The sequence below is a fragment of the Diadema antillarum genome, unplaced genomic scaffold (genome assembly GCF_040938485.1).
Source record: "Diadema antillarum isolate AM-2024a unplaced genomic scaffold, OU_Dant_1.0 seq00002080_RagTag, whole genome shotgun sequence".
NCBI classification, from domain to species: Eukaryota; Metazoa; Echinodermata; class Echinoidea; order Diadematoida; family Diadematidae; genus Diadema; species Diadema antillarum.
In genome coordinates this window covers 70,398-94,392 of record NW_027272727.1, presented here as the reverse complement: position 1 = coordinate 94,392, position 23,995 = coordinate 70,398, and the positions used below count along the sequence as shown (strand labels likewise).

The 23,995-nt window shown below is 39.0% G+C and overlaps 1 protein-coding gene across 1 annotated transcript; it reads left to right on the top strand.

The window, feature by feature from the left end:
* Positions 1-170: 170 nt before the first annotated feature.
* Positions 171-12,443, top strand: LOC139713861 (Fanconi anemia group C protein homolog; the record flags this gene model as incomplete). The annotated part of the gene is made up of 11 exons (XM_071625563.1): positions 171-258; positions 1,406-1,503; positions 1,898-2,011; positions 3,270-3,334; positions 4,206-4,402; positions 5,004-5,158; positions 5,622-5,774; positions 6,632-6,701; positions 7,809-8,080; positions 10,468-10,686; positions 12,222-12,443. Coding segments are annotated over 11 exons (1,653 nt in total), but the record flags the coding sequence as incomplete, so codon positions are not given.
* Between the last annotated feature and the right edge of the window lie 11,552 nt (positions 12,444-23,995).

Here is a 23,995-nt window from a genome sequence, read left to right as displayed (position 1 = left end):
GGGGGTATGGGAGCATATTATTTATAAGGAAATCTTGCTCACAAAATTTCTTTCTTTTATAGAGAAAAATATTACAAGGACTACATGTAAATCATGATTAGCCCTAGTTCAGCTAATCCCCATCATAACACAGATGTTTGATTGAATGTGACTGTCATTTTGTTATGCAGGAGAGTGTCATGGCTGTGATGAAGAGGTTTCCAAAATTGGGCCATCTGCTGGGCAAGCTGTGTATGTGTCAATATCTTATAACCCATGGTGAGTCATATAATATACACCACATGAAGCAGTGTAGCTCATCTGTTCCACAAAAAGAGTACTTCAAATATATACACCATGAACAAGTGTATTTACACCAGAATTACGCCAAGAATGTGTCAAGAAAAGGGACATGTTGCTTTGCTCGTAGAGATTTTGTTTTTACAGTGACAATAAAGACAGTATATCTGGAAAAAGACTATCCTGGGCCCCGTTTTATCAAGAGATGTGATCGATTATAAATTTCCTTAACACACGGGCTGCCATAGTCTTATGATAGAAATCAACTATGTAATCAATTATAACTCTTCATAAAACAGGGCCCAGGTATATGATTAAAGTTAAGTGTGGATTTCTTTAAAGAGAAGCTATTTCTATGGAAATTATGTCACGTATTATTTTGAAGAATAAGTTTACAGGTATAAAAATGTGTGTTAAACACACATGGTTCAACTGCGTTGTGGAATTAAGAAAAAAAAAACATATATATATATATATATATACCGGGTATATATACAAGTGTATATATATATATATAATACAACTATAGTACACAGCACACTGTAGTAATGTACTGATAGGAAAATTATAGACCTTGTTTTTATACCAGCATACATAAAACAGAATATTTGAGTCAAAGATATGAAAATTGAAATTACATGTATAACTTTCACAAAAAGTCCACAAGTTAATGATTTCCTTTCATGGCACAATTTTTTTCACGTGCATCTCTGCATGGTATGTTGATATATACCATTTGCTCACTGCCAAGTTACATGCATGGGACTTTAATACACTGATGCATTATCCTTTGCTAATCTATGGTGGTCACTTTTTATGCTGGCAGTACTCTAAATTCTTCCAATCTCCTCTCTGAAATATGTGTGGAATTCATACTATTTTGGTGATAGGGCTCTTGCAAAAAAGCAGCACCAGCATTGTGGAATAATCTCCCCTGAAACATGAGAAAAATTACAGATTGTGATTAATTTAAATCTTTGCTAAAAAGTCACCTTTTTGATAATAAATTGTTGATGATGTTATTGTTAAATAAATATTGACACTTTATATTCTTGTTTATATACACATGATGAGAGACTATCGTGCGTTGCTACCAACTGGGTGGTATGTGTGTTGATTTTTGCAGATCCACTCATCTGCAGCCAGCTCCTTCGATGTGTCCAGCTGTTTAGAGTGGACGGTCCCCAGGGCAAGATTGAAAGCAAGGCGAAGGAATGGGCTGAGGTAAATATGTATGGGTCAGTTGTAGCAGTTTCAGGAATGTACATTTGTAGATGGCATTTTCTGGGGAAAATTATGGCCAAAATGTGGTCAGACAAAAGACAGAATGCATCAACTTCACATTCAATTTACAGTGGGGGAACCCTTTTGGTTTCACTAAGATATGGGCAAGGTACAATTGCCACATGTGTGTTTGATTACTTGTAGTTTTATATCTGTTCTAGACAGTGGACACACAAGTTGTGTTTAGTAACCTCTTTCTGTCTCATTATGCCCTCTTGTTTCTGCGTTGACCGGATCGATCAAGGTGTTGCAGGATGCATCTTGCAGTGAAACAAAGTTTTAATTCCCAACCTGGTGGATTGATGGTAAATTCTGTACCAACTTTTGTCCGCAGTCACAGATACGCCTCACACTGGGTCTCCACAAGCAGCAGCAGCACCCGAGTTCTCCTGTCGCTGAAGCAGTCAGCTACACCCCGCTGGAGTTTAACAAGTTGTCAACAGACATGGTAAAGCTGAACTTTAACCCCTTCTGTGCCAGGGATTTTGGACATTTTGCACTTATAGGCCCGAATTCACGAAGGTGGTTTAAACTTAAACCATGGTACAAATTTAGACCATGGTCTAAAATAAGCGTTAAATAGGCGTACCAATACATGCGCGCATCAATGCACGTTTTTTTACTGGATGCCTGTTAGCGTATGCTATCTGTCAATCATATCTACGCTGAAGAAATATACATAAACCATGGTTTAAATTTAGACCACCTTCGTGAATTCGGGCCATTGGGTTTTCCAACGCCAGTCAGCACTCAAAGTACACAGAAGGGTTAATCTGCAGAGGCAGTTTAATTCAGAGACACAGATTACTTGCTTTGTAAGAATTTGACAGTTAAAACCCAAGAATCAGTTTTAAAAATCGTTTTCTTTTTTTTTTTCTTTTTTTTTCTTTGTTTAAAGATGACAGTCTTTAATAGTTACCACATCATATATTCATGAAAGTATGAATAAGACAACTAGTCAAACATCAAACTTTTGATATTGAAATCATTCAAGCAAATTCTAATGTGACAAAAGATATTCATCAGATATTGTTAAACACACTCAAAATCATAATGATTAAACATTAAATTCTTTACTTTCTAAAGAGTGTTATCCTTTAAAGGGACTGTACAGTACTGGTTGAGGCGAGGATTCAGGTTTATAACATTCCTAAGTGAGATAATGAGAAAGCTCTTATGAAATATGAAAGAGCATGTAATTTTAAGAAGTATTCAACGTTTATTTGATGGAAATTGGTTTTCATATGGCTGAGATATCCAAAAAAGTGATAATAATAAAAGGCGACAGGGCATGACTTTTATTAGGATCTCTTTGTTTCACCTTGTTTTTGGATATCTCAGCCATTTCAAAACCGATTTTCATCAAATAAACTTTTGATACGGTACCTCTTAGAATTGCATTCTCTTTGACATTTCATAGAGTGGTTTCTGAGTATCTCGCAAAACGTCAAAAGCTAAATCCTCACTTACACCAGAACTGTACAGAACTGTAAGTAATGGAATAAAGTGTGAATCTTTTCAACTATATTACCATATCATGAGCAAGGTAGAGCTTTAGTTGGTATCACTGACTTGAACCATATGATTTAGTCTGTTCCATTTTATGTTGTCCTGTCCATTGTCAGATATCTGTGTATACTACTACCAGTGATATGTATATGTTGATTTTTTTAATTACTGTTGGGGGTTTTTTATTTCACTTCCAGCTAGTCTCATCAATTGAAAGAGACCTTGAATTTTTGGTGAAGCAGCAGCAGCAATGCTTGTTAGGGTAAGTGAAAAACTAGATGAGTTTTGACATTGTGAATTCGTGGAAAGCAAATGTCATAAACCCAAATTCAGTCATTCAAAAGACATTTTTATATTGCAAAATTCCCACATTTTCAGTTGCTGTGTTGTACTTCAAGTCGAATGCAGAAAGTCTGTTCAAATTCCTTCATGCAATGTGCCCTTGGTTGATAGTAAAAGCAGTTTTGTCCAAGAGTAGGCTTCAGTAAAAGCTCTATCTCCTGAATGTTTATATCCATTGACGTCTTGGTGTATTGGTATGTTTAGAGAATATGACACACCATGGCATACAGTGCTGCAGAGATGAATATGAAATCATAACAAACCAAAAATATTGTGACGGATGAAACATTTTAGTATCAAATGTGAAGAATAAGCAATATGATTCATGACACATTGTGTGAGTGGCAGGATAATATTTTTGGAACTTTGATGGAGTTAGGATAAAGTTTGACATATATTTAACAAAGGAAACGGTCAGAGAGGGAAAAAAATGTTTATGATAAAGCTGAAGTGAGTTGAGAGATTTTTAGTAAGTTTAAGTTAAGTGCATGATAATCAGTGGCAGATCCAGAGGGGGGCACAACCGGCACACGCCCCCCTTTTATTTTTTGTTAAAAACAAAAGAAATAAAAAGAAAAAAATGAAGTGAAACCCAGAAGTGGCACCAGAAATATTAGTTGCGCCCCCACCCCCTTTACAGAATTCCTGGATCCGCCCCTGATAATGTCAAAATCAATTGCAAGTCATTTAAAATTTGTTCAGGCAGCAATGCCATCAACAAAAGGAATGTCTCTGTGATGGTTTTACTTGAACTCTTCAATGCATTTGTTGTTGTTTTTTGCATTCTCTAGACTTCAACCGCAGGGGGCCAGTCTCCACAAGTTATGCGGTCTCTGCCTCCCCCTCCTGACCACACCTTCCTCCAAGAGGCTGGTGGAATCCCTCCTTCGGCTCCACCCACAATCTCAGGCAGACGGCCTCACCGACCTCTTCCTAGAGCGAGTCACACAGACGCAGGCGTCGGCCTACGGTAAAGATTGCACAGGAGGTGAGTCTCTTGAGAAATTTTGGCCAAATATTTGCCATGAACTTTTCTTGGATGTGGAAGGATCATTTGTATTTGGATAATTTCCTAAAGAATTCCATATATTAATAACATAGATGCATAATGGTGATTAGGAAACCATTACAATTGGTACTGCAGAATTAAGATTTTCCTTTCATTCCCACATATAGGGAGACAAGGTGTGAAACGTGATATAGATAGCTTTAGACACAATGGAGGATAGGATTGCAAAAAATTTATGATGTTCTTGCCTTTCAGGCAAGTTAAGATATTTGATGTATAGAGCAATTGACAGTAATGCATTTTTTTTTTTTTTTTTTTACAACTGCTTGATTTATGAGGGATATGTTGATATCATAGGCTCAGAAACAAATTCAAATCTGTATATGAATATGAAGGCCAATCTGTTGAAATGTGACTCCTTAATGTACCTCCACACAGAGATGGGATTGAGTCAGGTCAGTCATCTGGCGACTGAATGGGATCAGGTGTGTTCTGTGACTAGCTTGTACTCCGACCTATGCCAATGTCTTCTTTGAGTCAATGTAACAACAATTTTTGGCGTTGTTTTTGCGTGCAGTAGAGTGGAATCTTGCCTATGAGAGCATGGTGTCCCTGTGGCTGAAGTATCTCCCAGCGGTGGAACAAGAAATCTTCCTTCTTCTTCGGGCTGCCGTCTGCTGCGATCCTCAGCTGGGCCGGCAAGATGCCTTAGCTCTCATTAATTCAAGGGGACTGGTGAGAGAGTCTATTTCCTTTCATATCTTACTATAGCAGAAACCTTGCCTTATCAGTGACACTTGATGTGTTAGGAGTATGACCCATAGATTTTGAGCAGTCTTTGATTGATTGAGTTATGGAGAAAAACACAGTTTACGACATACAATTTGACAGAGAAAATTAAATGTCAGAAAAATTGTTCATGCAGGATTAGAGTTATCTATCCTCTGAAACGTAGCTTGTGTGAAGTGTTGCCAAAAGGTAGCTGTAAAACCATAACAGTGAGATGTTTACATATGAGTATGGAGAGAGTTTAGTGCTGCAATATGTTTTGATAGTTCATATTATCATCATTCAAAAGGCACATCTTTGTAAAACCAGAATGTATTTCTCTGAAAGGCCATTCTTATTCTGATTGCTGTATCAATATTGTATTTCACAATATCTTTTACGTCAATGCTCTCTCCACTATTTTATCTAGGCAAGAGCGTGTGCTGAGAATAGGGTGTTATATCAGACAGTAGACTCCTGCATCCAGCAGGTTCTTTGGCAGACAGATGGCAGTCAGCATGTTATGACGTTCCTGCATATGTTTCAAGTTGCTGTAAATGAGGCTATCAACAACTCATCACAGGTATGTTACAATCCCCATACTAAACACAAAAATGTCCTCTTGCAATACTACCCACATTCATTTCATTTAGATGTTTTAATGTACTGAATTGTTGCATGATCCAGTGAACATCTAAGATTAGTTTCATGGTCATATTTAGGGATTTTGGAGCAATTTTGTGATTAAGAGTGGATTGTTCCCTAGCAAATCGAGAAAACAAAGGAAGGGATTTACCAAGACTAGATAATGAGTATATTCACTTTAAACAATGGATTTACTCGAAATCTCACTGAAGATGTGTAATTTTGGGTGATTTTTGTTCTTGTTCTCAGATTACGACTCATTGAAAATCTAAATAGCTTTGAGGTAGTATGACAGGCATACAGTACTCAGAAGAATGGAATAACTGTATGACAATGTTAATTATGTAAATTATGTTTCACCTTTACTTCATTTGTACCATGACCTTTTTTTTTTGTAGCTTGTTATTGTTGCTTGATATTTCTATGCAATTGATCCACTGGCATGAAGTTTCAATGGTAATTTTGGCCACTTGTATACTGTAAAAGTTGATATTTTCACGCGACTAATTTTTCGCGCTCGGCCAAGTAAGAAGAGTTTCGCGTGTTTTTAATTCCGCGAAATTAAGACATTGTTGAGCTACTGGAACACATGGCAAGCAAAAATATTCGCATGGTTTTATTTTCGCGCTAGTTTCTGGTTGCGCGAAATGCACGAAAATTTCGACACCGCGAAAATTTCCACTTTTACTTTAGTCAGATGCATTCTTGTTCATCATTCTTATCTTCTACAAAAAGTATTTGTTTACGTTTGTGTTAATGTGTCATCTCACTCCCCCGCCCCCATCTTTGATATAGGCTTCAATCCACAGATTGTTTCCACAGCGACTCCTCCCACTCGTCAATTTACTGGCAGTGGAACCAGCAGGTAAAGACATACATGTCGGGCAATTAAAGCTGTGGTTTATGTTCATACTTTCTTGTAAGTCTTACAGCATGGCATCGGGGTCTGATATTTGCCCGCCCTTTAATTGTTTGCATGAAGATATTCGTTTTCAGCAGTGAAGACACAAGTTCATGATTAATATCTGAAGCATCTCCATACTAAATTGACATTAAATATGTGTATATATATATATATATATATATATATATATATATATATATATATATATATATATATATCATAAAATATATCATAATTATCGCTTCTCCTTACTAGGTAGTCATATGTGTTTGTATGTGTGGATAAACATTAAAGGGACTGTACAGTACTGGTTGAGGTGGGGGTTCATGTTTTGAACATTCCTGAGTGAGATAATGAGAAACCTCTTATGAAATATGAAAGAGCATGTAATTTTAAGAAGGATTCAATGTTTATTTGATGAAAATTTAAAATGGCTGAGATATCAAAAAAAGTGATAATGATAAAAGGCTACAGGCTACACCTTTTATTAGGATCTCTCTCAAAACCAATTTTCATCAAATAAACTTTTGATACCCCTTAGAATTGCATTCTCTTTGACATCTCATAGAGTGGTTTCTGAATATCTCGCAAAACGTTAAAAGCTAAATCCTCACCTCGACCAGAACTGTACACACCCTTTAATCTTAAAGGGAAATAGAGATAAAGACTGGAGAAATGCTGCTATGCAAATTTTTGGACCTAGACCTTTGTCAAGGAATGACTTAATTTATACTTCAACAATGCACCACAGTGCACACTTAACTTGGTTGCACAACCAAGTTCAGATTATGGCGATGAAAATGATGACACTGATTTTATAGGGATGATGACGATGATGGTTGTCATGATAATAATGTTGACAGCAATGATAGTGATGATGATGATCTTTGTTATGATTGTTATGACAGTGTTCAGGATGACAGGGGTAATTGTGATGATGATGATGATGATGATGATGATGATGATGATGATGATGATGATGATGAAGCACTATCAAATCTAAATGCAACTAATCTTTGCTTTCATGCATTTTACTCTTTCTCTCTGATTAAAAACCTTTATGTACAGATTTGCCACCAGAGGCCCACCCCATACACCTCAGCAGCATCAGCTGCATTCTCGCGGCAACCGTCTCCGAGCCGATTGTCGCCAACAACCCCCAGGAGCTGTACGCTGTCTGGATGCTTCTGGTCAAGTTCTGCCAGTGGTATCACGCAGCCCTGTGCACCCTAGTTCGGATGTGCGGAGGAGAGCGGGATGGGGAAACATTGGAGGCTTGCCTGCACCTCATGACGTGGTTCCACCACCCCCTAACGGGAGCCAGTCTGGTGGGCTTCAGGGTGAGAAACATATCAAGGCAGTGGCAGACACTTTCAATAGAAGATACATAGTAGAATGAGCTGGAAAATATGCCATGGACAGCATCACTCCTGGGCTCCATTTCATAAAATATGTGAGGATTGCAACTCTTGCTGGAATGACAACTTCCCATAGCAACAGCCAATCAGGAAGCTGGATTCTTGTTGTTACCATGACAATTACCATTCCAGCAAGAGTTCCTATTACTGTAAAAGTGGATATTTTCGCGTGACTAATTTTTCGTGCTCGGCCGGGCAAGAAGAGTTTCGCGTGTTTTTAATTCCGCGGAATCAAGACATCCAACGACTGGAACACACGAGCAGCAGAAATATTCGCGTGCTTTTATTTTCGCGCTAGTTTCTAGTTGCGCGAAATGCGCGAAAATTTCAACACCGCGAAAATTTCCACTTTTACAGTATATCAACTTTTTATGAAATGGGGCCCAGGAGTCATTTTAAAACTTTTGCCCCTTTAGAATTTCTGCCCCAAACGTCTTTGTTTGCATCTGTAATTCATATTTCTTTGTGTAGATATTTAAAAAATGGTGTTGTAGATCATCAAATTGCATTCTGCATCAGTACCAGAGCAGTGATGCCGACTGTTACTTTTTTTTCAGTATTTCGTACTGTTTTGTTGTTATTCAAATTTGTGAAGTTCTTCCGTCGAGATGTTTTCATTGCAACTGATTGACAAATTGCCCTACATCGACGTAAATAAGCACTGAATTGATCAGTGTTTTAGTAGTAGCCATGATAAAAAATCATGGGCGTACATACTCGAGCAGGATTCGAACCCACGACCTCCTGATCATCGGACAGGCGTCATTTCCACTAGACCACCGAGCTTTCGCCCGACAGCAAGTGTTGGTTCTAATCCTTATAGCATGCAGCGGGTACTGCTTTTGTTATTCAAATTTATGAAGTTCTTCCGTCGAGATGTTTTCATTGCAACTGATTGACAAATTGCCCTACATCGACGTAAATAAGCACTGAATTGATCAGTGTTTTAGTAGTAGCCATGACAAAAAATCATGGGCGTACATACTCGAGCAGGATTCGAACCCACGACCTCCTGATCACCGGACAGGCGTCATCTCCACTAGACCACCGAGCTTTCGCCCGACAGCAAGTGTTGGTTCTAATCCTTATAGCATGCAGCGGGTACTGCTTCATAAATTTGAATAACAAAAGCAGTACCCGCTGCATGCTATAAGGATTAGAACCAACACTTGCTGTCGGGCGAAAGCTCGGTGGTCTAGTGGAGATGACGCCTGTCCGGTGATCAGGAGGTCGTGGGTTCGAATCCTGCTCGAGTATGTACGCCCATGATTTTTTATCATGGCTACTACTAAAACACTGATCAATTCAGTGCTTATTTACGTCGATGTAGGGCAATTTGTCAATCAGTTGCAATGTTTTGTTGTTGTTGTTCCATGGAAAATACTGTTTTTCTCAAATTATGTTACTACCCTTGCCTATTGGAGGAAAAATGAAGAAAATACTGGTTTTTCCACCAAAAATATGCCCTTTCAGCCCTCAGAGTACTGCAGTGCTGTTTACGAGTTGGAATCCCTGCTGGAGTATTAATATCTAGGTTGTGCTGTGCAGATGGTACTGTGACTGTGAATGTTTCATGCAATCACCGGTATGGTTGGGTACACCACATGTCGTCGCCACCCTAATGTTCATTGTAATATCAAAACTGACTGGAAATCAGCTAGAAATGTACTCATATTGTGGAGAAAACTCTACAGGTTCCGATGCTGTCCTCAAAATTAAAATTTGAGGTTGCCTTACAAGGATATCGCCACGAATCGCGCGCTGTGTCAGTCTTCTCTCGCTCATTTTTGGTACGCCAGATATCGCCACCCCTAAACTTTTACCGGGATTTTGATGTGAAAAAACAATCAAATTTACCTGATTTTCGCCTCACGAACATTGTAAATACCGTAGGTTCAGATCCTGATCTCGCACACTCAATTTGGATTCCACCTACGGAGATATCGTCGTCTAATTGCATTGACGCATTCCATGGCATAGAATAGGTGAAAATTTAAGAAAACTGGCTAAATGCCAAATTGAAAACTCCAGAAAATCACAAATTTGAGCAATTTGATGCCTGTTTCCACCTTGTTTCTTAACGGCAAATCAAACCAATGCATGTTCTCTGCGTATTGCACCCGTCTTACCGTACACTTCTTGCTTTGCGCGCAAGCAGCGAATTTATACGCGCTATGGCGATATCGGGCATGGTGGCGAGATGTGGCTTACCTACATTGTACCATACTGATAATGTCCCTTGCCAAGCTGCAGGCATTTTCTGCGAAAGTTACTGTAGATACAATGTATGTCATCACCTTTCCTTGCAGGAACAAGTGTTGGAGTTGGCCAAGACCATCAACAGGTGCATGATGGGAGATACTGTCAAGATGGATGAACTAAAGATGGCGGTCTCACAGTGCTACAGTTCAAACTGTCTAGGGGCCACCACCAAACCCATAGCTGAATTCTGCGTCAATCTGCTCATGGCTGCCACCCTCCAGATCACATCCCTAACCCCAGAGAATCTACTGGACCTACTCGATTCAGTAAGAACAGGAGAACATTACTCTGGAATAAATACATGAATGACAATATTACTGATAGTCGCCAGTAGTGTGTAATAAGACTGGGTTACCTACTTACATTGTATTAGAGAACATTTGCCGTCAGAGAACCTTTCTTCTAGAGGTGGCACTATTCAGGTGATTTTTATGCCTCCGCCAACGAAGTGGTCGGAGGCATTATGTTTTCGGGTCGTCCGTCCGTCTGTCCGTCCGTCTGTCCGTCCGTACGTCCGTACGTCCGTCCCGTTTTGTTTTTGTCGATATCTCAAGAACCGTGTAGTGGTTTTACATCAAACTTGGTATGAGGGTATATCCTGGGGGGATAATACTTTGTTTGGATTTTAGGGTCACGGGGTCAAAGGTCAAAGGTCACAGCTTATTTTGTGAAAAAAAAATTGAAATTTCATGTTTTTCTCCATATCTCGCAAATGGTTCAAGGTATCTTCATGGAACTTAGTATACATGCTTGTACCGATGAGCAGTGATTATCTAGGGAAGTTGGGGGTCATGGGTCAAAGGTCAGGGGGTCAAAGGTCAAGGTCAACTGCTCAAAATATCACTACTTTCCTTAAAATGCAATGCCTGAAGGTGTTTTTTTTTTAAAACTTGATGTATGCATGTATTACCCAATATATATTCTGTGGGAAGTTTCTTGCCAAAAAGGTCAAAGGTCAAGTGAAAGTGCTAAATTGCACTTTTTCCTCCATATCTCGAAAGTAACTCAAGGTACAATGTATCATCATGAAACTTACATATTTATGCATGTTCTACCTAACAGTGATTCTCTTTGGAACTGTGAGGTCAAAGGTCAAAAGCCAGGTTTAGATAATGCTATTTCACCATTTGATACTGAAATGATACTTTTTCTCAATACCTTGAAAATTACTCAATGCATAAGCTTATAAAAGGGCCAAAAGTCAAGTAAAAATCATCAGTTCCCCAAATACCTGCACTCTGACATTTTAATCATTCATCAAATGGAACCTAGTTCTAGGAAAGTGAACATTCAGCACATATGTGGCAAACCTGTCATTTTAATATTTTGCCAATTGTGTGAATCTGTCATCACACATTGTCAAGACATTGTACTATATACCTACTTGTATTAGGAGAACCATGCATTATGGCGGAGGCATACCAGTCGCCGTAGCGATATTTCTAGTTCTTTTTTCTTTTTTCTTGTGAGGATGGACAGACATTTATTCTCCCTCGTTTATATTTTTGACCAGGGTGTATATATTGGCATATGACTTTGCATGGTTAACCAGAGCCTTCTTCGAGAACATTGCCAACTCTGGAGTGATTGAATATGATGATGGTAATGTTGAGGATCATCATCATCATCACTATCACCACCACCACCACCATCACTATTACTGCTATTACTAATTTTTATTGGTAGTGCCATATGCCAACTGAAAACATAGAATAGTGAATGCAATTCACAAATGATTCAAATGATTGTGTAACGTGCATGAAACCAAATGAAGTAATCCAAGGCAAAATATCTTCCACAGATATTTCCTGCATTGTCCGTTCCAAGTCACACGACCTCGAAGGCTATGCTCCTCCTTTCTGCTCTGGATGCGTACAGGGCGGTCCTAATGGTTTCCGAAGAGGGGTTCGGTGGACTGTCCACAGTGACTGTGTGTCAGACTGTGAAAGCTCTGCTAAACATGGTGGACTGTGATGTTGAGGAGAGGGTCAAGCGGAGCATTCTATCAGAACTGACCAGGTGATGCGAGCAGTATCTGAATTTTGAAATGCAAGTTTCAAGCACTTACAGCGTCAAAGGTGCTGCAGACTTTTTGCTGACAAAATGTGACTCAAACTGGCTGCAGAGTGGTTGAAGAGTTTCATTGCGATTTTATTCCCATTTTTAAACATCTTAAAGTAAGTCCATCATCCGAGCAAAATGAAACCTGTCCAGTGATACCTCACTTGTGACATAACAAGGAATATTCTTGATGCTATGAATAAGAATATCTCATATTTTTATATTATTTTCTTTGTTTATCGACAGCTTTAATGCCAAATATCTCAAATTAGCAAGAATGGACCTTACTCATTTTGGCATCAAACTCTTTGATTTGTAATGTGAGAGACTAGCACAGACATAATTCGAGGATCAGAGTTTCTGAAGAATGAGGGAGGTATCTTAGAATGTTCATCTTAGAAGTGATATGGTCTTGTGGTAAACAGGCCTGGCTCTTCATCAAGTGGCTATTGGTTCCAAACCCCGGCCAGCATAATGCCAAACATTCTTTCCCCCAAGATGTGCTCATGTGTTTCATCACTCTCTGCCAGAGTTGCAAGAAAGCGCTGAGCAAAGGATAAAAAAAAAACCTGTTGTGGAAATCACTTTAATATCATGTCAGAAGTGACATCTCTGTGTGAGCCTGCAGGGCTTCATGTGTTTGTTTTGTTTTGTTTTTGTTTTGTTTTTTAAATTTGTGAGAGTGTGTTTTTTCCACTCTTCATTGGAATTGCAGTATACATTTCCAAATTGTCGGGTGACCAGTCTGGTGACTGAAATGGGAAACATTTCATTTTTTATATCATGCAAAACTCCTGGCCATGTAGATTCAGCATGTGCAAGGGAAAAAAAAGACAAACTGATCAGCAATCACACTAACAATTCAGCATTTCGTCGCTGGGGTGACAAGACCTTGTATCTGCAATTTTGGTGAAAATGAGGTTTTTTTTTGGATTAATGGTCAAATAATCGGTTAAGTGATGTCCCATCCAAATCCCAACTGTCTTACTCCAAAAATGAAGCCACCACGGCATGTCAAAGGAAAGGCTAGCCCATTCGCCACAGTGCTTTGGCCGCCATGTTTTTTGGCTCTCCTGAACATTTGACATTTTGTAGATACGAGGTTTTATCGCCCCAGCGACGATTTACTTCTTTGTTAAGTCCTGGATCATGATCACAGACCTTACACTCTAATATCACTTTATAATTTAGTTGATGAAACTTTTGGTCTTTTATTAAACTTGAAGCACAGAAACCACCTTTTAAAAGAAATTTTGTGAAATTATATCTCTCCCTGCACTCCCATTAAAACAAGTAGCAGCACACAGACAGAACCCTTTCAGACGGCTGAAAGAACTTGTGTGTGAATGTGTTTAGATTTATATGCAAACTCGTTTGTAAACATGTTTAAATGCACATTTTGTCCTGTTCAGGCATTTTTGTGTGTGTCAGAATGCAAAGCATAGTGACATTTCTCCAATTGTGTTTGGTTAGTAGTGGTCCTGGAAGAGGTGCTTTCCACGTGAACGTTGCATAATCATGAGTGGACATAGGTCATCTAAATTGTTTGACCTCTAAAATGTGTAGCAACATGGGATGAGTTTACTGAAAAAGTGGATATTTTCCCAGGTGTATTTTTTGCACTTGGCTGGGTAAGATGAGCTTCGCTGTGTTTTCATTTCCCCAGAATCAAAACATCAACTACACAAACATATGGCATGCGTAAATATTAGCGTGTTTCTATTTTCCCGCTAGTCTTTGGTTGTGCGAAAAATTTCAACATCGTGAAAATTCCCACTTTTACAGTACTTCAACTCATTCTTGCGGTCACTTCTTTAAAGAAAAAAAATGAAAAAAAAAAAATTGTACAAGCATATTATTATTTGTGTATTTTGCACACATGTAGTTTTGCATGCATACTTTAATATAAGAAAGCTACCCATCTAATTCCCAGGTCAAGAATTTGTGACACACCATATGTATTGAATACTATGGTTTGCAGTGGGCAGGCAGTATCTGAACAGACCCTCATTCCAAACACACCGAAAAATGCATCTCACAAACATTGTTACTAAGGAGATGCCAATCAGCATCTGCCAACATAGATACAGTGCACTCCTGTTATAATGAACACGGTTATAACGAAGTCCCGGTTACAATGAAGTAAAAATTCAGGCCGCAACATTATCAGCTCTATTTAATTTTATTGTTTATCTATTTGGGTTTAATGAAATTTCGATATAACAAAAGAAAACTGCCGGTTCCGAGGATTTCGTTATGACGGGAGTCCACCGTAGACCCCCAGTGGCAGATTGTACACCAAGCTGCAGAATTGCAACCAGCAGATGATAGACACAGCCAAATCTGTGATAACAAGAGACGCTGCAATACCCCTTAATAACAATGTGTAGTGTAGGATGCCATGCATGTTTAGACAATGGAGGTTTAACAGGCTTCACAAGTGTGCGAAGTGAGGAGAGTCAATCTGAGTGGCACTTTTTATTCTTCTCGGACAAGTGAGCGACGTAAACATTGCGACCATGAAGACCCAAGGATGGAATTGTCTCTGTTTTGAGATAAATAAACTGAAGCCCCTCATCCTTCTTGTGATGGTCATTGTATTGTTGTGAGGGGCGGGTGCATATCATCATCCCCAGCCGAGGTCAGCTTATGTCCACCTCTGAAAGCTTGACCATGCAGTGTCTTCAACCTTTTTGTGCCAGGGACTTTGAACAGTGTATACAATGCTCAGACCTCCCAACCATTCTTGACATGGAGGAAAGACTCTGCCCAGCTCTTGATTAAATAGCATTTTCCTATTTTTCTTTATAAATTTACTACACACTCTTATGGCAACTGCTCTTTCTTTCCTGTACTTTTAAGCCAAATGATCACTATTTTTCAGTCAGAAAGGATAGCTGGGGTCCGTTTCATAAAACTTGTCATCAGTGACAACTGCCACATTTCTACGGCAAATTTGCTCTCGGCCAGTCAGATGCAAGGATTTCAGTAGCTTGTCACATCTATGACAACTTGTCACTGATGACGAGTTTTATGAAACGGGCCCCAGGTCTGAATGCTATGGGATTTTCTTTTCCAATTGGCACTCAAAGCACATGAAGCCTGTAATGTTTATAACTGTGCAATAAACTTACAGTGGTCAATGTTCTTGTTGACAAAACAAGGCACGGTAGGAAAGTAATTTTTGGAGGGGAAAAAAAAAACAGAGGTGCAAAGCATCAGTTTGGTGAGAATAGGAGTGAAGACAGGCTATTGATGTTATGAAAGTCTTAACTTGTCTCATTGTATGTTGATTCACAGTGACCTCAGAATCATGACCTTTGCCATTTTATGGTGGGGTCACTTATGTGTAGCACAGTGTGTTTACTTTAATCCAGACCCTACTATAAAGGGGCATTTTGTAGCCTACAATTTTTACAGGCTGAGACTGCAAGCTGATTGTTGACATAGCACAAATCATCACATTTGCTTCATTCACATTCTTAGAATTTTCCAACAGTGAATAAAGCGAGTGAAATTGATGTGAACAATTATTTCATGATGCAATTTCCACTAAAATGTTATTTACAAAGAAAAAACAAAAAGAATAAGACTGTGTGAATGAATGAACAGAAGAAGGAAAGTTGTGTTTCATTGTCTTCTATTGTGAGTACCTGGTATGTAAGCTTTGTCATGGCTTGGGTTCCACAGTATGCCTTTCTCAACACCAAAAGAGAGTCAGGTATGTCCAACTTCTCCATATAAAGGGGAACCTTGTCACAATAGGGGCTCAAAAAAAAAATGACAATAACCTTCTTATATCGGGCTTCTAACTGTATCAGTGCACAAAAGTACAGAGTTTGAACCTGCCAAATTACCTGCGTAAAAGAGGGTTTTGCTATATCTGGCCCCTTGATGACGAAGATCGGCTGTATCAATTCATGGGGGAAATACTGTGTCAGTCTTGTGGTTGATGTGTTTACGTAATCATACGATGTAATGTCAACAGGATTTTTCCAGTGGTGGTCCGGAGAGGGGTTAAACGTTCATGACATCATCACTTCCTCTAATCTGTGTATGTGGTTGAGACTGACACAACTGGTATACATCACTGAGATAATATGTGAAACTGTCCTGCTGACTTTCTGAGTTTTTGTCTGATTTTGTTAAAACTTTTAACATTCCATTTTGTTTTTTGTTTTGCTTTCTTTAACTATATGCAGTAAAGCTAAAGTAAATATGAGAATGGAAATTACATTTTATCATGACACATAATACCAAACTTATGACTTTTTGTGTTATATTTGTTTTTTGTTTTTTTCTGGATGATTGAAATAAGAGCTTTTGGAGTAATAGTAGTCTTCAAAATATATTCAGTATGAGCATCGTACCATGTGCAAATGCAAATGAAAGTGAATTTTCATCTTGAATATTGGAACGTACTGCCACGTCTTTTCGTGACATTTCCTGTACACAGCTAACAAATATAAAAAGAATTGAGAATCTCCAGATTTGGGGAAATAAAGGGATAAGTCACAGAGACAGATGTGTATTAATTTTGATGTCCAACCTTTCATTAGTTTTTTGTTGGTACAATGAGATGGACTCCAAATGCAGGGCTCAACATTAGAATAGTGGTGACCTGGGGCCACAAAGGATTGATGTGGGGCCACCAATTTTCTAAAAAGGTTATCGTTTGGTGACCCAATCAAGCAGCTAAGATTCAAAATGGATTGCTATGTTTCCTTTTATCTTGAGCCAATACATTTTTTTTTTCTTTTTTTTTGCGGGCCACCCAAATTTCAGATTTAAAGACTATAGTGGGTCAAACGTTCCACCAGAGAAGAAATGTTCACATTGAGCCCTGCCATATGTATGGAGATGAATAGGTAATCATGATGAGGTACTTTAAAGCCCAAACAAAGTTCTGGTACGCCTGCAAAAGTTGTCAAATTTCGCTCCCAAATGTGAACGTATGCGTAGGAAATGTGCAGGATAACGATGTTATGACAAGATATTCGATGGGTAACGACGAAAATGCGAAATATTAACCAAAAAGGTTCAGTCTCAGAACTTACCCGAACGGGTTCAGGGTAAACTCGGACTCGGGGATAACTCGGCTTCGCTTTGACGGCGGGATGAGCTGTAATGGTTGTCCCTCTGATTGTACAGTGTTGTCCTATGGGAGCGGCCTGTATAAACTAGCGCTTCGTGTTCTGGCTACTCGCAGTATGGTCCGAGTTGTTACAACGCGCGCATCAAAAACCTCTTTGCGCGCTTGCAAAATTAGTGCGCGCCGATCAAGCACCTCTAAAACAATCAAAAGCGCTTGATAAACAACAACAAAAACTCCAAAGACCGCGCGTCTCAGCAACTGAGGACCGCGCGCTGTCATTTTTGTTTTGTTTGTACAGGATTACGTTAGCACGCACTTTCCTGTCCATTCAGTTAGGCCTCATTTGGTATTATGCAGTGGCCAGTAGAATGTGGCGATCACGAGCTGTTTTGTCTGAAGTGGGGTCGAATTTTTCCCGAGACCGAGTTAGTCTGGAGCCTTCTGGAATAAAAGTCGGTTTTCCTACTATTATTATTTTTCTCAAAATACTCCAAACCGACTCATCATTCCGGCAAACCGCGTCAGCCAGGTAAGTTTCTTAGTGGACTCTTTCGATATATTGCAAGAAAAAATAAAATGGTGCTAGACGGGTTCTCAAGCACTTACCGAAACTTAGTTTTCACTTTAATACTTAAAGGGAAAGAATTTTGACAGGAATGTGTGGAAGTATTAATCATTGCTGTCACATGGTTAACTCCAAAATAATGTGTGAGAATCACTCATAAGTGTGTTAACTCACTGGCAGATGCAATCCAATGTTCACCACACCACAGACCCAACAGAAATACAATGTATTGTAAGTCTCTATACCATCAAGTCAATTCCATGAACACACACCAATATCTGACACAAATGGCAGAAAGGATTGGACATGACACCGTTTTCTTTTCAGTGGCCCAGCTAGGCAATTAATTATTCCTTTAATTTATTAGTTTCATATTTCTCTTGAAATTGACAGGCATACACTGCACAGTCCACAAATATTTAAAACACACACTTTGTAAAATTTTCTTTTCCCAGTTTCCTTTGTTGTTGTTTTTTTTCCTTCCCCTCATCAGCAACGATTTATTGGTAGCAAAATAGGTAATTGTACAAGCAAGAAGTGACGCGACGTTCTGCTCCTTTTCGACCTACTTCGCATCTGCCATCCGAGACGTCCACAAAGCTTGGCACAGATGGTGTGCGCCTGTCGCGTTATGGTGCTATTAAAGAGCTAGGTCACCAAACCTTCCATTCGTTCTGCGGGAATGTGATTTCAAGATCAAACACACTGTTGTCGCCCAGCAACGGCCATGGCCTACGCCCTTCACTACAGCTACGGTGCATACTCGGCATTTAAGATATGATACACAATTTCTGGTTGTCCTTTCTTTTTCCTATTTCCTTCTCGTCTCTTTAATATACATACAAGAATGTGAAAGGTGCACAAGGTTATTTTTCATAACAGTAATTCTTGGGGGGGGGGGAGGGAAAACATGTAAGCAGTAAAGAGAATACAGTGAAGATAAGTAGCTTTCAAACACACTTGAGACAAACAGCTAAGGTGGGTTTTTTTTTTTGGGGGGGGGGGGGGAGGGGAGGGTACCCACAGTCTACTATTTCAATGATTGTGATCTTGGTTAAGATGAACAGCACCTAAGACAAGGTTTTGATATCTTCTCAACAAATTGAGTGCAAAGAGACACAGGTAATATCTGGGGGTTGTTTTGTTTTCTACTGTCTTTTCTTCCTGTCTTTCTCTTCTTCTTTTCATTCTCCGCATAGTAAAAGTGTGCACATTTTCTGGCAAGATCAGAGATGGCGCTATCTGGCAAACACAAATACAAAAAGAAAAGCAACGGGAATCAGTGCAAGAAGGATGTAAACATATATATTACACATTAACAGCTTTTTTTTTCTCTGAAACATTTCCGATTATTTACAAAGATGAACGATCAACACCTGAAGTAGAAAAGGCTGCTGCACTCTATAGATACAAACACATAAAGCTGTGTGTCAGGGCAAACATAACCCAAATCAATTTGATTTTCCTGTTTGTGTTTTTTTTTCCTTTCAGCAATTTCTTCATCACATATAATACACATCTGTGCAGAGAGAGAGAGAGAGAGAGAGAGAGCTTAAGATCATGTACACATTTTGCACACTGACGGAGCATTTGAGTTCAGAATACAATGAAATTCACAGGTATTCCTTTGCCAAGACACACGCACACACACATACATACATTTATATATTTATATATATGATAGTTCAAGACAACTGTACAGTAATCAACAATATTTACAAACTTAAATCCAAGTGACTTGGCAATAGAAATCATAACACAAAACCCTCTTTTACCACTGTTGACTACAAGGTTGAAATGCGCTGCATACAGAGTTCAAGGTCCTGACACGTAAAACAAAAACGAAATGACCATGCTGTGCATGGTAAAAAAGATATACAGTGGTACGTAGAAAACTGAGCAGAGAACAATTTAACAACAAAAGAGGAAAAAAAGCAAACAATGCAGAAGCAAATTCAACTTTTGATTTCTGATTTTCCTCTGAAATGAAACAAAGAAACTCTTCATCAGTAGTTAAAGCTCTATTACAGGTTGGTAAAGAAAGCGTATGTACAAGTCATTTCATTTATCGCAATAAACAGCTTAGTCCTGTGTAGATACAGTTATTCTGGTTAAATCTTGCGTCCTTTAACAATACAAACAACACAGGTCTGTGCATCTTTTACACATTTCTTTTTTCTTTCACTCAAGCGGCGTGCAAATGCACCTGACGAGAAAAGTGTTGAGAAAATGGAGAACGACCCTGACTGCTTTTGCTAATAAAACATGTAGCAAGTCAAGAACCTGTCCAAACATGTCGATGATATCGCATCGGGCACCCTGTTCCGACTACCGAGACAATGAACAACCATTTGAATTTTAGCTCTGAGCGAAGTCCAGGATGTTTTTTGTACAATCAAAATTAATCAATGTTGAAAACATGTACATCTCGTGGAGCTGAAATCAGCTTATCACAACAAGTCGTAAAGTATTTCTCCGAAATTCTACCCTAGTATATGTCCTGCCAAAATATCGTAGGAATTCATCCACTGAATTCCATAAAGTTCAAATATTGCACCATCCAACTTACATTTCTACTTTCAATGAGTGAATTCCACTGTCGTGGAAAACATGTTTTACCGTACATCACTCCACTTTGTTTTCCAACAGAAACTCAAAGATCGTTGTTTCGATAATCTATTTGCATGCAGGAGGCAATAAAGGTACAAATGTGCTAGCCTAAGAAGCATGTTGACACTATTAGATGCTAAAGCAGATTTGTGAGATATAATATATAACTTGGATGTGGTCATCATAGAATAAACATGAACTAAAGCATATCAAACAATATTACTCTTTGTTTCATTAGCTTCGATTTGTTTATGTGACACCAGCGTCAACTGAATAAAAGAGTTTCAAAAAATAAACTTTTCTTTTTCTTCTCTTAAAAAATTTGTCTACAAGTGAAGCCAGCCACTTGGGAATAAGTACTTATTCAACAAACACATAAGCTTCTTGTAATTCATCTATAAACCAAACCCAAAAAAAATATAATGACTTACACCATCCGAGGATCAACTACATATACCATCATCTACAAAAGCCACACGAAAGACCCTAATCACACTGGCTAAGTATTGGGATTCTTCTAGCGGGATGAATTCCCCCTACGAGCATCCTAGAGGGCTGTCCACATACAAACTGTGCCAGTGCTGGCACACTTGGTCAAATCGCTCACCGGAGGTAGTCTAGCTGCCCAGCAGGTTCTAAAACTGCTCTTCTGCCCAAGGTAAGAGGGACACAAAACACTCCAGCACTGGTCCATGAAACCCAAAGTCAACAGACGCTGCCACAGGAGCAGGTGAAGACATATATATATAAGACATATGAAACATATGCCACAGCTCTGTGGCTCATCTTTCAGGTGTGAATAGGGTCTTGCTCTCAAAAGTCTCACAGTGAAAAGGTGGTGTGACCCAAACAGAAAATAATTGGTACAAAAATAATTGACTTCTCTTAATACTTGGTAGTGACTAAATGTGTCAAATCTTGCTACAAAGAGAGATCTTGTCAAAGGTGTACTCACATTTTTTTTTTAATGAGTTGCTGTCGTACAACTACCACTTTGGTAGTCCATTAGCTAAAACAGTTCTAAATGCTTCAGTTTAAGAACAAAACAGCAGTCTTGATGGAGTTAAAAGACTCGATCTATGCCACAATATATGTCTGTACATTAATACTCCTCATGAATACATCAATGATGAGATCTGCTCCATATTCTATACAATCATTTCTCCGCAATTTTTTTTTCTTTTTTTTTCCTTTTTTATGTTGACACATATTTCAATTTATCATCAGGTAAGACGCAAACATGCACAGCATGTTGTACATTTTTTTCTTTCTTCATACAAATACAGAATGATATGCTAACATTAAGAATGTAACAAAATCAGTTCTCACATGTTAACGATTACATCTTTAAAAGGACGCATCGACATTAAACTGACTCTTAATTGCAAGTCATAGTTGTTGTGGTTTTTAGTTTTGGCAATTTATACCAAACATACCGGGTTCGTAGCTACTCCAATGCAAAGATGCCTGTCTGGAACAAGGATATTCAAAACGGTCTTGGTTCCAGACCCAACTCGTTTTGGCATGTATCAAACCAGCACAAAGTCTTCCTCCAGCATCAGAAAATAACATACATTCTATGATGTTCTCCTTCCGAATCTCTGTCAGTTTCAGGGGTCTCTACTCTTTCTTCTCCCCTTTAACTTGCCGAGAGCATCATTAAGGGGTCACAACTTTTTAGCACATCTCAATGAAGTCCTGCAGCAAAGTTTGACGTGGGGTTACGCCGGTATGTCGCCATTTTATGCAGTGGTTCTCCCCAAGGTGCGAACAGACTGGGTTTTACACAAGTTCTTCATCATGGCCGTTCATTTTGTTAGTAACTTTTCTGTGGGTCAGAGTTCAACAACATTTTTCTTTGCGGCTGTGAAGATATTAACATGATCCCTCGGGGATCTCCCGCATAAATACACCGTGGGAAAGCTTGTGTGAGCAACAGTTCTGTCGTTTCACTCCACAAACCCGAGGGGAAACCCGACGAATTCTGGCAAGGTCACGAAAAGATCCCATCACTCCGCGAGTTTCCGTACAATCATCACAGTGACAAAAATCTGAATACAATTTACGATTAAATTATCTTACACAGAATGTACATACATGGAATACTTTGACACACTGAATGATTTCGACTGCACATGAAACAAGGCTGGGTATATTGCACTACTTTCAGCATTCAGCTCACAAATACCACCCGCATCTACACACTGTACTTTGGCTGGCCTTTACTCTACGCATGACTCTTGAAGATGTCTTACCCGCTATTCAGAGCTGGGCTAAACTCAAAACAATATCCTACCACTTTGATACTACTGAAGTTGATCTCTCAGAACAAGGGGTATGGGAACAGCCAATGTTATTTACCGGTAACTGAAATGCATACTACAGTATGAGGCAAATGTCATCTGCACTTTCAAACCATGTTGAATAGACACAAAGCAGACTCATTAAGATGGTATTGGCATGTCACCGTTTGCATTGGCTGGATGCTTGCAACATGTCAGGGTCCTTTTGCATAGAGCACTTTACACTAATTCCACACATACAATAACTGCTGTTACCATGACAACAGCAAGGAAACAACCAGTCAGTTGTGAGTGTTTATATTGTCGCTATGGTAACTGCAACTACTGCAACTTTAACCCGTTCCATACCGAATTCTGAAATGGCCATAGATTTAATATGCAGGCCACCAGATTCCCATACGGAGCGGGTTAAAATGAACTGCAAAACTTCTTGCAGAGTATGCCCATGGAGTAATGTTTCTGTCCACCATACACACAACCCAATCAGGCCAAGACTGCAGCACTCTAATAGCATTCTTGCATGAAAAGCACATTCTTCTGGGTGATTCCGGACTCCTAAGCGGATACGTACGGACAAATCACTAATCTATCATTTCCCCTGGTAACAGCAAATGCACCATCAACAAATAAATTGGCATTGCAAACTTGTTGAACTGTGGTAGAGACCCCTTGTAACAATTTCATTTACAACAATGAAAATGAAATGTGGAGTCACTAATGCTGAGCGAGTGTATCGAAAAAGTGAAAGTCTGGAGCGTGAGCCAGAACTACTTTATTTTCCCAAGAGAAAGGTAGGTTGTCAATTTGGATACAACCAAGTCAAATAATTCCTGATCACCAAATGGATTTTATTTAAACATCATGGCAGCTATCTTTGAGTCAAACTTTGTTCCCCAGCAAAACAAACCTATACATTGTATGTTTGTATGCTACCACAAAAT